The sequence below is a fragment of the Lutjanus erythropterus genome, chromosome 2 (genome assembly GCF_056507025.1).
Source record: "Lutjanus erythropterus isolate fLutEry1 chromosome 2, fLutEry1.hap2, whole genome shotgun sequence".
Lineage (NCBI taxonomy): Eukaryota > Metazoa > Chordata > Actinopteri > Lutjaniformes > Lutjanidae > Lutjanus > Lutjanus erythropterus.
The window spans coordinates 41,533,325-41,549,068 of record NC_139318.1 but is presented as its reverse complement, the minus strand read 5'-3'; the positions used below and the strand labels follow the sequence as shown (position 1 = coordinate 41,549,068).

General features: G+C 39.8%; 1 protein-coding gene across 9 annotated transcripts in view; it reads right to left on the bottom strand.

Moving 5' to 3' along the window:
• Positions 1 to 3,209: 3,209 nt before the first annotated feature.
• The window catches only part of slmapa (sarcolemma associated protein a), a 77,033-nt gene continuing 64,498 nt past the window's right edge, over positions 3,210 to 15,744 (bottom strand). For 7 of the 9 annotated variants that reach the window (XM_084740238.1, XM_084740256.1, XM_084740222.1 and 4 more), the window contains 3 exons: positions 11,863 to 12,034; positions 10,845 to 10,979; positions 3,210 to 3,430 (listed from right to left, as the gene is read on the bottom strand). In XM_084740238.1, the coding sequence (XP_084596364.1) occupies positions 3,335 to 3,430; positions 10,845 to 10,979; positions 11,863 to 12,034 (403 nt within the window). In that variant the 3' untranslated portion in view covers positions 3,210 to 3,334. Of the gene's footprint in view, positions 3,431 to 7,877; positions 7,966 to 10,844; positions 10,980 to 11,862; positions 12,035 to 15,744 lie in introns of all 9 variants that reach the window. The other 2 variants (XM_084740230.1, XM_084740270.1) reach the window with 1 other exon arrangement.

Genomic DNA, 15,744 nt, shown 5'->3' with positions numbered 1-15,744 from the left:
CTGCTGCCTCAATCTGTTAGTATGTTTTTGTTATTATGTGACTTTGGTGAATCTGAACTTACTTTTAAAACACCAAAGACGCACAATAACACAAACGAACTAACCAGCTGAGGCAGTGGCAGACCAGAAACTGACCAGTTTCCTGAAAATTAAAATGATTGTTTTTGCCAATGGAGTTTGGTTGGTTTGGAGAAATTGAGTTTTGGTTGTGTAAGTGCGATTTGCCATCAGAAAAAACTGATTGCAAGGTAAAGAGGTGAAAATATTCTTTATTTACCAATCACCAACCAAACATGTACTCCTGCTGCTTCTCCACCATCTGCTGCAGGTAACACACTGACTAAGGTAAGCACCTCATGCAACCCCACTTCAAAAACTTCAAACTATCCCTTTAAAGGCCATGTTGGTCCTTAAATTAAGAGAGACTGAGTGTTGTATCAGATAGCAGAAATCTCATAAATTGAGAGCGCTCACATCATCAGACAGACTTCAGTTCATGTTTGAGGTCCATATTTGACTTTTTGACAAATATTAAAACACAAAGTCAAACATATCAGAACGTTCATAAAAATAAGAGCTTCTCCGTCACCATTTTTCATTCTGGGAGGCGTCGTCTCCGTTGTCATCGGATTTCAAGCAGCTCTATGACGACTGAGCTAACTGTGGATCATCAGCTTCTCTCCAAAGTCTTTACACTGACAGACCTCTGACAGTCAAGTGTGCGTGTGTGTTTGTGTGTTTATCAGAGAAAGCGTGTGTGTGTGTGTGTCGTTGTGTGCGTTTGCCCGCACACATACACAAACTGTGGTGTTAGTTAGTTACATCAGAGGCACTTTGACCCCCTTTTTCTGTGCCCCGGAAAACAAAACAAAAACAAAAGAAGAAAATAAATCTGATTTTTATTTAATAATTTGGCTTCAAGTTTCAACCCCGACCCAGAAAACTCCCCTGAAAAGAAAAGAAAAAAAAAAAACAAAACAGAGAAAACACCATGTCAGACATCCAACATGGCCGACTAAAACCAGAACAGAACAGAGCGGGACCTCCTGAAACCGCCGCGGTGTGAACACTTCCCAGCAGACTCAGTTAACGACAATACTGATCCAGGTGAACGGAGGCACTCGGTCACTGTTTGTGCTTAAGTTGGTCTTTAACAGCCTGAATGTAGATTTACTGTGAAGGTGAGTTTCATGAAGTGATGACGCAGTATTTTAATGTTTATTAACTTTACTGTTTCACTGACATATAGATCAGACACCTGATGTGTTCGAGTCTGATGTGATGTAGGTTTATTTTAAAGCAGGACTGTGTTTAAAGTAAACGGGGCCAGAATAACCAAATCATGGGACCTGTGGTGAAACAGATGGTAGAGAGCGATAGGAATGTCACTTTTTGAAGAAAATCTACTGTAATGTAATAGAACAAATATGAAATTTGTCACATGACGCATCATAAAATTGTCTGACAGATGCATTCACTGACAGTCACAAATTATAACTCCTCCATCCACTTTTCATATTTAATCTGGATGTATTGATTGATTTATTTATATTAAAGCACTTAGTCAATGGATTTTTTTTTAATATTTAGCAACCATAATCGATTGTTTTTGTAATTCTCGAGCCAAATTGACAAACATTAACTACTTCCAGCCTTGTCTATTTTACCCATTTTCCATAAACTTTCTGTTACAGTTTGCACACCTGATTCTAAAGCTTTTGGAGCAAATAAACTGGGACAGAACCTGAAACTTTGGTTCCCGGCTGGAACCAGAAAAGGTTTTCCTTGACCTGAAGAGTTAATTGAAGTGGGTGTAACGCCCTCTGTTGCTGACATGTCCTCGATTACAACGGTTCCCCTCAAAACTGGTAGAAACGGCGTCTGGTTTGCTGGATGGCATCAAGGTCCCAAGAATCTTTAATGGAACCAGTTGAAGAACCAGAGCTAGTTTGGTGGAAAAGGGGTAAAAGTGAAGATCTGATTTGTTTAGTAAATGAAATGTCCTGACGGTCTGACAAAACACGACATCTGAAGAAATTACTTTGAGTTGTGAGAAACAGTGATGAACATTTTTCACTATTTTTTTGACATTTTAGAGACTAAACAATCAACGCAGCTGAGGAGAGACGCTGCTTTGCTGCTGTGAGGACGAGGAACGAGCGGCTTGAATTCTGGAGAAAAAGTGACAGTCCTGCACTCTTCCTGCCTGAAGTTTGCTGCATGACAGTTAATTTGTGATAATTTGATTAAACAAAAATTATTTAGGAATATGCACCACGTCGGCAGAACATCAACTGGAATAGTAAAGTTATTAAAACCTGACTTTGACAGACAGCCCCTCTAAACCACAGAGAATCAAGATTTGCTAAAAAACAAACATCAAGTCTGTTATCATTAGTTTTTAACTGTGCCTTAGTGGCGTATATTAGCATTTAATAAAATTATCAAACAGTCAACACCACACTGACAAACTGCTCAGCTACCTACTTTGCAAATTTGGGAAATAAGAGAAATATGCTGATACTTTTGGAATAAAATCGAACAAGGTTAAAGATTTATGGGTCAGTGGCATCAGAAATCAGCAGCTAATATCCAAAAGTAAATCATATTGCTCTAAGAAATCAGCAGCACAGACTCTTACTGCAGTTTCAGGAGGCAGGTGAAAGCCCCGGGCTGCTTTGAAGCACTGAACGGGTGAAATTAAAGCTGAATATCAAAGACGAACACACTGCAGGTCTTTCCTCAGTAAATATACTGAGGAACCGTCCTCAGCGCTGCAGCCCCGTCCGTCAAACAGAGCTACCGGTAAACACCGCCTGCTAACAGATTCCAATAGCCGATGAAATCTATCAAAACGTGTGCAGATGCTCCTTCCAGCAAACGCGGACCTGCCGGTGTTCAGTGATGAATGTGGATCATGTTCCCCTGACCGGACTGAGGCTGCTGGAAAGTGTTGCATTCGCTTCCGTGAAGTGAACGTCACGTCTGGCAGGTTCTTTTTTTTCTTTTTTTTTTAAATTTTGTGAGGAAGCTCGGCCTGCTGGAGAACGCTTTGTTACCCAGAAATCAGCAGAGAGACGAAAACCAAAAAAAGCCCCCACCAACAGCTGAGAGAGAGCCGAGAATAAAAACGACAACAACACTCTCCGCCGCAGAAGAAAAAAATAATAAAACACACAAAAACAAAATAAACCAAAGAAGCATCTGAATCCTCTGTAGAAACCACAACCTTTATATTCCCTCTACAATTATGTACAATTAGACTTTATACAAGTAAAGCAGTGATGCTCTCCTCACAGCGCTCTGTGTGTGTGTTTGTGTGTCTGTGTGTGTCCTAGGTGGAGCTGCTCTTGGAGAGGTTTGGGTAGAGGACGGCTGCCGTCACGGCGACCATCACTGCGATGACCGGCATCCAGGGGCTCCAGCCGCTCTGTCCGAGAGAGAGACGACGACGACACAAACACACACGGAAACACAAAGAAAATCCAGTTAGTGTGCATCATCACGTCTGAATGTTTAGACTCAAACTGGACTAAAGACTCAAATCAGGAAAGATAGAAGAAAGAAAGAGAAGAAGAACAAAGATAAAGAGAAGAAGACAGACAATGAAGAGGAACAGAGGGAAAGACAAAGTAAAGAGGACTGCAGAACATAGAAAAAAAAAACATTAAAAAAGCCAAGCCCAAGTCCAAAAGATGATATTTTTTCTTTCTTGGTCACACAACAGTCCGAAGACAACTAAAAACTGACGAAACAAATAATAATCTTAATTCATGCAATTAAAATAAGAAAATGAGACTTTAGCCTCACTGTCTTAAAAGATAAATCAAGAAAAATTAAACACTTAAATCTATAAAAATGTCAGGCTATTCTTCAGTCAAACTTAAAACACAGTGGACAGACGTTCCTTATTTCCACTGGTATTCAACAAAAAAACTGTCTAATTTTTCTGCACCAGAATGTGAGGACAGAGTCGTGTCTGGGAGCTGCAGTTGTTTTCCTGGATTTTCTGTAAATTACTCTCTGTATGACATGATGATCGTGATAATAATTGTGATTTTGTAGAGTTCTTGAAGTGTTTTTAACTTCTGAACCTTTCAGCTTGGACCCTTTTTTCCCCCCGTGAGGGTTTGCACAGCAGCCAGCAGAAGCAAAACGGGCTGTGAGGTCATCCTTGTGGGCAATTACACATCATCAACAAACGCCCACTAAAAGTGCTTGTTTTCCTCGTATTTTTCTATGTGTATGACAACAGTATGGAAAGGATCCTGACAAAGACGAACCTTTTTGTTTAAAAGTAAAATCTTGGGTGCATTTCACAACCACCCCTTTTCCTGTCTTCACTTCAGTTGCGTCCGTCATCATTCTGGTTGTCTACTGAGGTAGATGTGAAAATATTCTGCCTCTACACATCATTTCTCCTCTCTGCTTTGCTGATATCTGACCTCCCTCTCTCTGCTCCTCTCCTGATATTTTCACACCCATCACTGTGAATTAATTTTTTGACCAAACCACAGCTGGTGATTGTTGGAACAGTGTAAAGATGAACAGAGACGTTTTTGTTTCGTTTCTGTCAAGTGGGTGGGTTTGGCGAGAATGATAAAACGTCTGTTTCTGGTTCATCATAAAGGATCTCACTCTTTAACAAAAAGGTCTACCTCTGCAGGGATACTTTCCATAACGTTGTCAAGACTCTTATGACAATCTGTCAGCAGCTAAAGAAGCACTTTTGGTGGACGTACTTTGACGGTACACATTGAAGTTCATTCTTTGACTTTCTGAGGTGGGAAAAAAAAACTTTCTAACTAGAATTCTGTCCATTGCATGAAGAATCTCGTGGGTTTATAGTAAATCATCTTATTTCAACACTGGACATTGTATTTTGTCTAATTCTAATTGTGCGTTTTGTATTCATAACTGTATATTGTCACTTATGACATCTGTGGTCACTACCTGCCTGGGGACTATGGGTGTATATTAGCATTCTTGCTAAACTCTCTCTCCCTAACAAAGAAGTTAACTACAACTCATGCACAAAGGACAATGACTTAAATGCTGAATAATAAAAAATACATCCTTTTGGGACTTCAGGAGAGGTGGAGAAGAGGAGGAAGTAAACATAACAGAAGGTAAAATAAAAAAAAAAACACAGCTGGAAGCAGCAAAGTAAACGAGGCCGAGGAGGTTACCTGAGTAGAAAAACAGAAAAGTTACAGACCAGTTTTCCTTCACAGCAAACGACTGGAAACGCTGGTCAGACATTCACAAATAAACAAACAAGCAGCAAACACAACGAGCACAACACAAGACGAACGTGATGGACAGAGTGATGGATGTTTTAAAAATGAAGAAAACAAAAACGCATCAGAGGCTGAAGGAAACGTCAGAGTAAACGAAACACCAAACCTGTCAGCAGGCAAAGACAGAACCACATGGAAAAATAACTCGGATTAAGCTGCAGGCTGGATGCAAGAAACTGAAGAAGAATGAATAAATTTATAAAAGTAACCACAAACCCTGAAGCAGGAGAAAATGAAATAAAACTGACCAAAAAAACAGCAGCAACACCCTGAAAGTGAGAGCGAGACAGCGAGTGAATGAATGAGGGAGGACAGAGTTAGTAACTGAGGAGGAGGTCAGACATGAAGGAGCGAGCACGACTCTTTAAAGGGATGCACCTTCACCTGCACTGAAAGTTTCAAACTTCTCCAGATTTTGCATCTTTTGCGAGAGCTTGTAAACAGGACTACACAATTAACCAAATTTTTATTAAAATCACAATATGGCTTTCTGCTATTTTCAAACTGCAGGAGGTGCAATATTTGTTAAAGGCAAAATGTGTGTGTGTGTGTGTGTGTGTGTGTGTGTGTGTGTGTGTCAAAAAGACTTTTAAATTAATGTTGTGAGGCAGAGACGTCCTGCCCTACAAATTCAGATCCATGTTTTTCAATCAAAATAATAATGACGTAAAAATAATCATTACTTCTAATATCGCAAATCATATCGCAATTGCAATATCACCAAAATATCGCAATTTTTTCAAATTTCTTCAGCCTTGTATCTTGTAAATTTACTAACGGAGTGTGACAAGTAGAGAAGTATTAGTGCTGAGAAACTGACTTACATATTGCTGATAATCAGAAAAATATAAAACCACATCAGTCTTATAATTTGAGCGTCCTGGGGAGGCGTTTCCACAGATTATCGTCTCTGACGGCTACAACAAAGACCACCGATGGCTCACTTTTTCCTACCAAAAAATTCTGCACAAAAACTGTAGAGGAAGAACAGGGATTTTTAACTATTAATGCAACTTTATTAGAAGTTGCTGTGGTTTTGTAGCTTGTCACCTGATATCTAGCAACAACTATTCGATCTACAGCACCACGCTTACAAAGCCAGAGAATTTTTTCCTTGCGGGAGCTAAAACTGTTAGCAGGCACTGAGGAAACTGTTGTAGATGGTGTGTTGCTGCTCAGCCTTGCTTCCAATTTTGCCCAGTGGTCGCTCACAGTTTAGTATTATTATTGTGGTCCACAGGTTGAACAGGAACTTGTGGGACGAGCAGGAGAAACACTACTGCTCATATTCAGCTGGCCACATACCGCAGAAGTAAACCTGGAAACTAGAAAACTTTTTTGGGGTATGCACCAGGTGAGAAAGTCTTATTGGACTGAATAAGTTCCATCTTTGCGTCCTGTATTCTGTTGTTGGTTGGTCCCTTTGAAGAGCCGAGTTCAGTGTTAGCTACAGCCGAGCAGAAGCAGAAGAGGTGAGACTGACAGGCAGGCAGACAGACAGACACCCATGCAGTTCGAGCTGCTCAAACCAGAAGACGAAGGCAGACCACCATAGTGATGATGATGATGATGATGATGATGATGATGATGAAGATGATACTCAGTCTTAAAGGGAAGTGTTTGAGGTGAGAAGAGCGTCCTGCTGATCAGAATTCAGGGCTCAACACTAACAGCCTGGTTACCTTTATGTAACAGCAATCTACACCGTGACGCATTTAATTACAAAATAATAAACATGATCTACTAATTGGACACCAGCTCAGTTTCACCTGTGGAGCAGCTACAATTCATGAGCTCCACAAAAGTGTGAAAGAACATCCTGTTACATGCATGATTATCCAAACTTTCCCTTTTTAGGAAATAATATCAAAATTAGGGTCCAGGTGAGTTCAGTACACTGTTCTTGTTACTCGTTTTTGATCAGACAGTTCCTGATTGATGTCATAATTAAATGTAATAAATTTTAGACTATTTTATTTGGACTTTTTAAACAACATTCATACAGCTGTTGGCTTCTTCTCCTCAAAGAAAAAAAAAAAGCCTTTTAGAGATTTTTTGAGAACAATTTTGTAAGGATGTAACACTATGTTGAATATCGTTGCATGCATCGTTTATGTTTACTTTCATTACCAAAGACAATTCATGCCGATGTTTTGCACAGGCTTAGGTCATGGCTGCTACTTTATTTTGTTTTATTAAAGAAGGAAAGCAAAGGCAGTTCGAGTTAAAAAAAAATGACTTTCAAAATATCTAAAAGTGAGTTTTCCTGACATATTTAAACCTAATTATAACTGTAGTGTATCTCCACTGTAAACAACTGCCAATTACTTTTTATAGGAGCACTAAAGGTTAAAGGTCATGAAAATTTGACAAGAATAATCATTATAGAAAAAGGCAGACTGTACAGGACATTCTCTATCTTATTCTCCTGGTTTATCTCAACGCGTGACCCTGAATTCCTCACAGATCAGGACAAAGTTTTCAACTCTGTCATCTTTCCTTCCACAGATGATGGACAGATGGAGGCAGAGGAGACAGACAGACAGAGAGACAGACTGATGTCATGTCGGTGTGTACCTTTCTACCACAACTGGCCGAAACACCAGTAGAGCAGAGCCAGGACAAGGCCAATGAATATGGCTTGGACAGGCTGCAATATGGATGGCTAGAGGGGAGGGAAGGAGGGAGGGGGGAGGGAGGAGAGGGATAAGAAGAAATCAGCCGGCAAATCAACCAAAACCAACATGGAGGATGGAGCAGCTACAGCGAGGGGGGAGGAGAAAGGGGAGACAGAGAGAGAGACACAGAGACAGAGACAGATAGAGAGAGAGAGGGAGGGGGTTGAAGGTTTGTATCAAATCAGCTGTTTCTACAAAGCAACACCGCCGTCGCTACACATTCAGCAGCCACATTCACCAAACACCACCCATCACCAGGCAACACTTTCCTGCTGGATTTCAGCTCATTAACTTTCTGCACCAGGACATCTCATCAGCACTCAGAGTCTCTCCACCAGCTGCTGCCGACAGATAACAGTCCACCGCTTTTAAAAGGCCAGTGTGGAATGATTTGAGTTTAATGATGAGTTTGAGGAACACTAAAAAAACTAGAGTTAACTAGAGTGCCGATACGTGACAATGATGCCTGGTGAAGATAAATAATGGACTTACAGGATAATTCTGAGTCATTACATCTTGAGTCTTATCGTCATAGTTTGATCCATCATTGCGCTGAGATCCGGAAACACAACGTCACGCCAACGAGGTTTGACAAGGCAGAAAACACATCGCCGGTGAACGATGCATATCAAAACACTCGCACCTGATGTTTTCTATTAAAGGAGGAAGCATCTTAAAGGGGAAGCGCACCGATTTTGCATTTCAAAGTCTGTTTATATGTCTGTGATTGATTTAAATTGTTTCCTCTGATGTGTTTATGACTTAAACACAGGTGGAAAAAGGCTTTTTTTAAATGTTTCTTTCATCTGCAAAACAGATGGAAAAGGTGTTTTTGGTCTTTGATTTTTGGCTCCACACAATATTATGCACCTTATGTTTAGAGTGCATGGAAAAATTAAAGCTCACCTAGAAGAAAACACTTTTAGTCCTATTTACTACATGACTGTTTAATACTCAGTTTGATTGGTCAGTTACAGCACAGTCTGTTATTTCTGTAGAGGAGACAGAATGAAGAACCGACTGTTACTACGTGCAACAGACCGTTGCTATGGACAGACTTCTGATCATAGATTCTGGAGGAGGATCAAAATAATTCTTAAATCAATAAAATCATTCTTAAATAAATATTTTGTGTCAAATTTTGTTAAGCAAGTGGCCATGTAGTAAGCAGGAGAATAGACAGTGACTTTACTCAATACATGAGGTTGTGGTGCACTTCTGCCTCCTGTGGTTGAAATTAGTATGACAACAACAAACAAAGCGATTCTGACAAAAACTTTTCTTAGTCCTGCGACGAACTGGCGACTTGTCCAGGGAGGATCCCGCCTCTCACCCAGTGTCGGCTGGGAAAGGCTCCAGCAGCCCCACGACCCGTCAAGGATAAGCAGTTATGGATGATGGATGGATGGATGGATGGAAAAACTTTTCTTTTCAGCTAGCAAAGTTTTTCGTTTATGGCTACATGCTAGCTATTCTTGTGAATGCCACATCTCAAAAACGACTTGAAGGTATTTGTTCAAATTTGGCACAATTTTCCACTTGGACTAGAGGATGAACTGATTAGATTTTGGTGGTCAAATGTCACTGTGACCTCACAAAACACCTTAAGAATTCATGTGTTACTTATGGTAAAATAAAATTTCACACAAATGTCTATTAGGATAAATTGATATCCAAAAGAAAGGTTAGCCAAGATGATGGTATACACCGTGCAAAAGTAACTTCATGTCCACCTGTAGTGATGTTGCGCCTTGAAAGTAACGTGATTTGTTCAGCAAATTCTTTTGCAAAAAGTTGATGGCAATAATGCACCTCAGTGCTTTTAACTCTGAGTGCATGAAGTAAACTGAAAGAAATGATGGACAAAACTTTGACAGTAAGACCAAAGTCTGCACAAAAACAGAAATTATCCTTTAAGAAATGTCAGTTAAAACAACATTTGTTGATCAAGTCCTGTGATTGTGGATCAGGACTCTTATTTTGAAAAGCTCTGAACGAACAAAAACCTGAGGAGCAAGACATAAAACATCTACTGTCACATCAACAAAACACTGAGGAGGAGGACAAGCTGAAGACAGGTAGATGAGAGAGAGAGAGGAGGAGGAGGAGAGGAAGAAGAGGGGTAACAGAGGAGGAGGAGGAGGAGGAGGAGGAGGAGGAGGAGGAGGAGGAGGAGGAGGAGGAGGAGGAGGAGGAGGAGGAGGAGGAGGCTGCTCCGCCTCGCTGTCATCTTCTGATTTTCTGATTTGTACTTCCTGGGAGTTTTCACAGACACAAACTAACAGCTGTTATCGTTCAACTCAGGATGAAAAGACGGGAGAAATGATGATGTCACCTCAGCTGGAAAAACAGAGTTTTTTCTACTGTCAGTCAAGCCGAGTAAAAACAATTTCTACCTTCATTTATTTATTAATTAAGCTGGATTGATCTGCTGGAATCACACATTAAATTTTATTCTTGTTATAATCTGTCACTATTCTGTTTACCACAGAGGTTGTTATCAGTCCTCTATGTTAGTTGTCAGGTGTGACTCAAAATTGATTTGGAGACTCAAACAACACTTGTGTGTCCAGAGTTAGCAAATAAGCAGTGAGGATGGAGGCTGTGAACTGGAAGTAGTGGGTGGGTTACAGCTAGAAAGTCCAAGACTGTCACAGCGTCCAAGAGCAAATCTGCTGCTTCACCTGCTTTTATCTTACAGCAAAAAAACAAAACAAACAAACCACAAACTGTGGGGGGAAAAAGGTTACAACACAAACTGATACATAATCTTTGTAAAAGATTTGTAAAAAGGAAGAGTGTGAGTGTGTGTGTGTGTGTGTGTGTGTGTGTGTGTGTGTGTGTGTGTGTGTGTGTGTGTACTCACGGAGCTGGTCTTGTCCTGCAGCAGCTTCAGGCTGCTCCTGCACTGCTCCAGCTCCTGGTGGATGTTCAGCTTCTCCTTCTCTGTTCTCTCATAGCGCTGACGAAGGTCCAACAGCTGCGACTGTGTGTCTTCATACTGCACAAATCCATTGGAGAATTTAATTATTTTCAAGGGATTGTGTGCCTCTCAGGAGTGTGTGTGTGTGTGTGTATGTGACGCCCCTTTTACAACTGGAGCAAAAATCACACAAACACCCAGTAACATCTGGCTTTTGTCTTCAGAGGGAAAGGTTACAATCAGCATTCAGTCCCCAGTCAAATGACTCTGCAGCAGTAACTATTATTTATTGGCTCCAGCTCCAATCAACAGTGATGAAATCATGACACACGAAGGGAAACACTAATTTAAAATAACTACAAAAAAAAAATAGTACATATATCTGTATACTCAGGATAAGACCCAAAATAAGAAAATTAATGTGCCAACACAGAATTCAAATAACTTATTAAAATAGTAGGATAAAAGAGAAGAAAAAACAAAAATTAAATAAAATAAAATTCTAATCTTCATCTACACTTCCATCAATCATAAATTTTACTTTGCACACTCCTCACTCTAACCCTCAACCACACCTCCTCCCCGAATTCTCGGTTCATTTAAGCTGTAAAGCTAAATTCTCATCTTACACAGTTATTCAGTTCCCTTCTACATTCATTCTTTTTTCCCTTTTTCCTTTTTTTCTTTTAGAAAATAATATTATAGGACCTATCTAAATTAACATATACAGGGTTATTATATATCTAAATTTTCCAACTTAACACAACCATGGCATGTCCCGTGTCAGTTCACTGCATGTCATGAAACTACAAATAACATATAAACTAAATTAATATTTTGTTATAGTCTGCTCTTGTTTGTAATAGAGTTGAGTGTGTGTACCTCTCTTTGCAGTGTGTGTGTGTGTGTGTGTGTGTGTGTGTGTGTGTGTGTGTGTGTGTGTGTGAGAGAGTGTGTGTACCTCTTTCTGCAGTGTGTGTGTGTGGGCCTGGGCCTGGTCCAGCTGAGTCTTCAGCCTGCTTGCGTCCTGCAGGTGTTGGTTCTCCAGAGAACCCAGTTTGTCCTGCAGAACCTCCTTATTCTTCTCCAGAGACTCCAGACTGCTGCTGAGGACCTGACTCTGCTCCCTGGTGCTGCACACACACAAACACAAACACAATTAATCCAACCGTGTCTAGCTATTAACCACCGAACACACTCAACCATTTTGTTTATATGAAAAGGTTAATTGTTTAACTGGTTTCTACTCTCACTGGAACGTATTACATACTACAAATATGCAGCCAATTCATTCTGGGTCACAGTGATTACAAATCGCACTCTGTGGGGATTAAATACTGACATCATGACAGCAGCAACATGTATGAAGACACCGAGAGGACTTCAGATTATTAAGAACAGAGTGTTTATTATTTTTCCTGCTTGAGTTCCATCTGTTGACTCTCACTGACCTCATCTGTCTTAAACATTTATTCTGATCTGGCAAATCACGTGTTGAATGGATGATTTCATTTATTGACAGCAAAGATTTTGATCTGATGGGACATTTTGCTGGACCAGAGGCAGATTCCCCTCTGTGACTGAGCTCACAGCGAAATTCCTTCTGACACACACTCACAAATATGATTATCTGCTTACAAAAGCATGTGTGACACATTGAAGTACAGAGTTTTAGACGTGTTAACATTCATAAAAACCCTTTTTCCTCTTGAACAGTATCACGTTTGGTTTTAATATCGTTATTTGTTTTCACATGGAGTGCGTGCACACTGTGCTGCCTTGTATAGGAAAATCTGCAAATCAAAAAACAACTAAGAGCGTCACAGGGGAGGCTGCTTATTCTGCACGTTTTTTGTCATTTTCATATGACAATCAGTGACAGTTTATGCTTTAACTTAAGACTGGGCAATATATTGATATCATATCGGATCATTAATAAGACTAGATACTGTGATCGAGTTTGGATATTGTTACATCACGATATGGCATGAGTGTTGTCTTTTCCTGGTTTTAAAGGCTGCATTACACTAAAGTGATGTCATTTTCTGAACTTCAAACTGTTGTACTATTTGCCTTTACCCAATTAGTCAATATATCTATATTACTTTTGACTATTTATCAAAAAAATCTCATTGAGTTAATATGTTGTGAAAGCACCAATAATCATTCCTACAATATTGTTGCAATATCAGGGTACTTGGTCAAAAATATGATTTTCACTCATTTTATTCCCTCAGCTGCTTCCATCCCTTGCAGTGCAAAACATGTTGTTAGTCACAACCTACATGATCAATCATCATCAATATTGACCGATATGAAACTTCACTAGTGTGACAGGTATATCACCCAGGCCTACTTTACCTTGCCTTTTGTCTTTCAGCCTAAAATTTAGTGAATTTAGCCTTAGTCCTGTATTAAATGTCCTTTTTATTTTCTATCATATTTAGTCAACCTCATCCTGTATTTATTTTAGTCAAGTTATACTTGACTAAAACCTGGGGATTTTAGTTTTATCTCAGTCAAAGAAAAACTAATTTAGTCTAATTTATCTCTTAGTCTAATTAGTTTTCGATGAAAACAGTCGACATCTCAGTCAGATTATATTCATTCAATCTAATCCAGTCAAACTTCACATAAGCATTTATCTTATCACTCTCTGATGAAAAACACAAGCTGAATGATCAATAACACAACCAACGTCATATCACCGTCTTACTAGTTGGATTAATATACCTTACAAAAAAATAAAGAAAAAAAAACCAACCTAACATTTCCTCAGCTAAACTCATTTTCTTTGTGGCGAGGGTTAATTGGACTGCAAAGCAAATGTACAATGTCAATCACTGATCAATCAATTACTGTCACTCTCTGAGCTGAATCACACAGATCCAGACACATCTCATCTTGTGATCAATTAAGTTTTTTTTTTTTTTGTTACATAATAGCAGAAACAAATTGCCTCACTAAAATATAGCCTGTCTTTACTGCATAATTAACAGCCTCTGTCTTTTTACCCTGAGGGTTTGTTACATTTCATAAAAGGTGCAATTATTTCTTCTGAAGTGTTTTAGGTGGAGTGTCTCCATAGTAACACACTGTGGAAAATCCTATCATCATTTGCGTTTGATGCCTGTGCATGAATCGGGTATCACAGAAGCATGTTTGTGTCAGGGAACAGTTGGGATACATTTTGTTCCGCCCTCTGTGTTCTCCTGTCTTTTGTTTGGAGCTGCTGAAGGTAAATATTTGCACTAAACTGAGACTTTGTTGAATTTGGCTTCGTCTCCTGGTGATCATTTAAAGATGTTTAGGAAGTACTTTTATGTTCCAGAATTCCAGAATTATGTTCCAGTACAGAATTTCAATGGGGACGGGACAGCGAGCTGCAGCTGACATCTGCAGTTTTACTGGAGTGGTGCATCATAGGTATTCATGAGAAGTGCTGCCAGGGGCACCTACAGTTTATTGAAAACTAATGAAAACACAGCTGAAGCTCAGATAAAAAACCTGCTGAGCTCCGATGAGAACATGCGGTGATGTTTTCTCTCCATGGAGAACAGACAGAGGTGCAGTCGGTAAACCTGCTGACTGCTCGGTCTGGTTCTGTCATCTGTCAGTCAGCTGTCGTCCCCCTCTTCCCGTTCTGCCTGAATCAGCCGGACTCAATGTCTCCTCCGGTCCATCTCGTCCTCGGTCCTTCTTTTTAATGCTGAATCCAAATTCTGAACCTGTCACGACCTGTGGACTTGGCGGCGCTCTGGTCAGCCGTCCTCAGCCAGAATTCATCAACTTGATCACGGCTGTCACAAAGACTTTTGAGGTCCGGTTTTATTGTCCACCTTCACTAAGTTTGACACGCATTCCTGATATGTTCCAGGTCGAAACTCATATTTACATTTATTAAAGAGTTTGTGGACTTTTCAAGATGGAGTTTTAGTTTGAAGTGAGCATACTCCAAAAAGTCTTCAAGCCAAAGAGGCCAAAATACTCATATTTCCCTTTTCATGTGTCTCACATCTAACAGACACAGGTTCAATTTGGTAACACACAATAGGGCAGAGATAAACGCACAGCTGGGAGCTGGACACAGTTACCTAGGAACCAATCACTTTTCCTCTTAGATACGGGGACCAATATATACTCAAATCTGATTTATCTATTGAGACGTGAGCCAAGTAAACAAGTGAAAAGTGAGTTTTTGGCCTCCTTGTACTGAAGGCTTGAGATTTTTTCTTTCTTTTAATTTTTTTTTGGAATCTATGCACTTGATTTTGTGTTCAGTGATCCACTGAGAATCCCACTGTTGAAGCACAACCTCCTAATTATAGTAAGTTGTTTTCCTTTTAGAGAAACTTTAAAAGTGGTTCTATGAAATCTTTTCATGGTTGCACATAAACTTGATGCCTTCAGTACAGAGTTTCTTGTTTGAATTAACACAGATATCATGAGGTAAGCCTCGTAATCAAACTTAGAAGCGTGTTTAATTTATCAAAGACAGGCTGCATTTCTTTATGGATGACTGTGTGAGCACCCAAGTCCTCTTGATGTCTGGGGCTTCAGAAAAAGTATTTTTCAAGGGACAATTTATGGTGATTCTCTGGTGGGGACATTCCTGCGGGGTTAAACATCTCTTGTGATCTGTTCTATAACATCAGTAACGCCATCTTTAACACTGATGGTGTTTTTGTAAACAAAGTTTTAATGGTGTTTCCAACCTGCTCATGTAGAAAGATTTTTCTGGTAAACTGATTCAAGTATGAGAAACGACATGAATGTAGGTTAGTGATTGATCTGTCCACCTCAGCTGTAACGGTTAGCCTGTGTTCCTAACTGTCTATCCTTC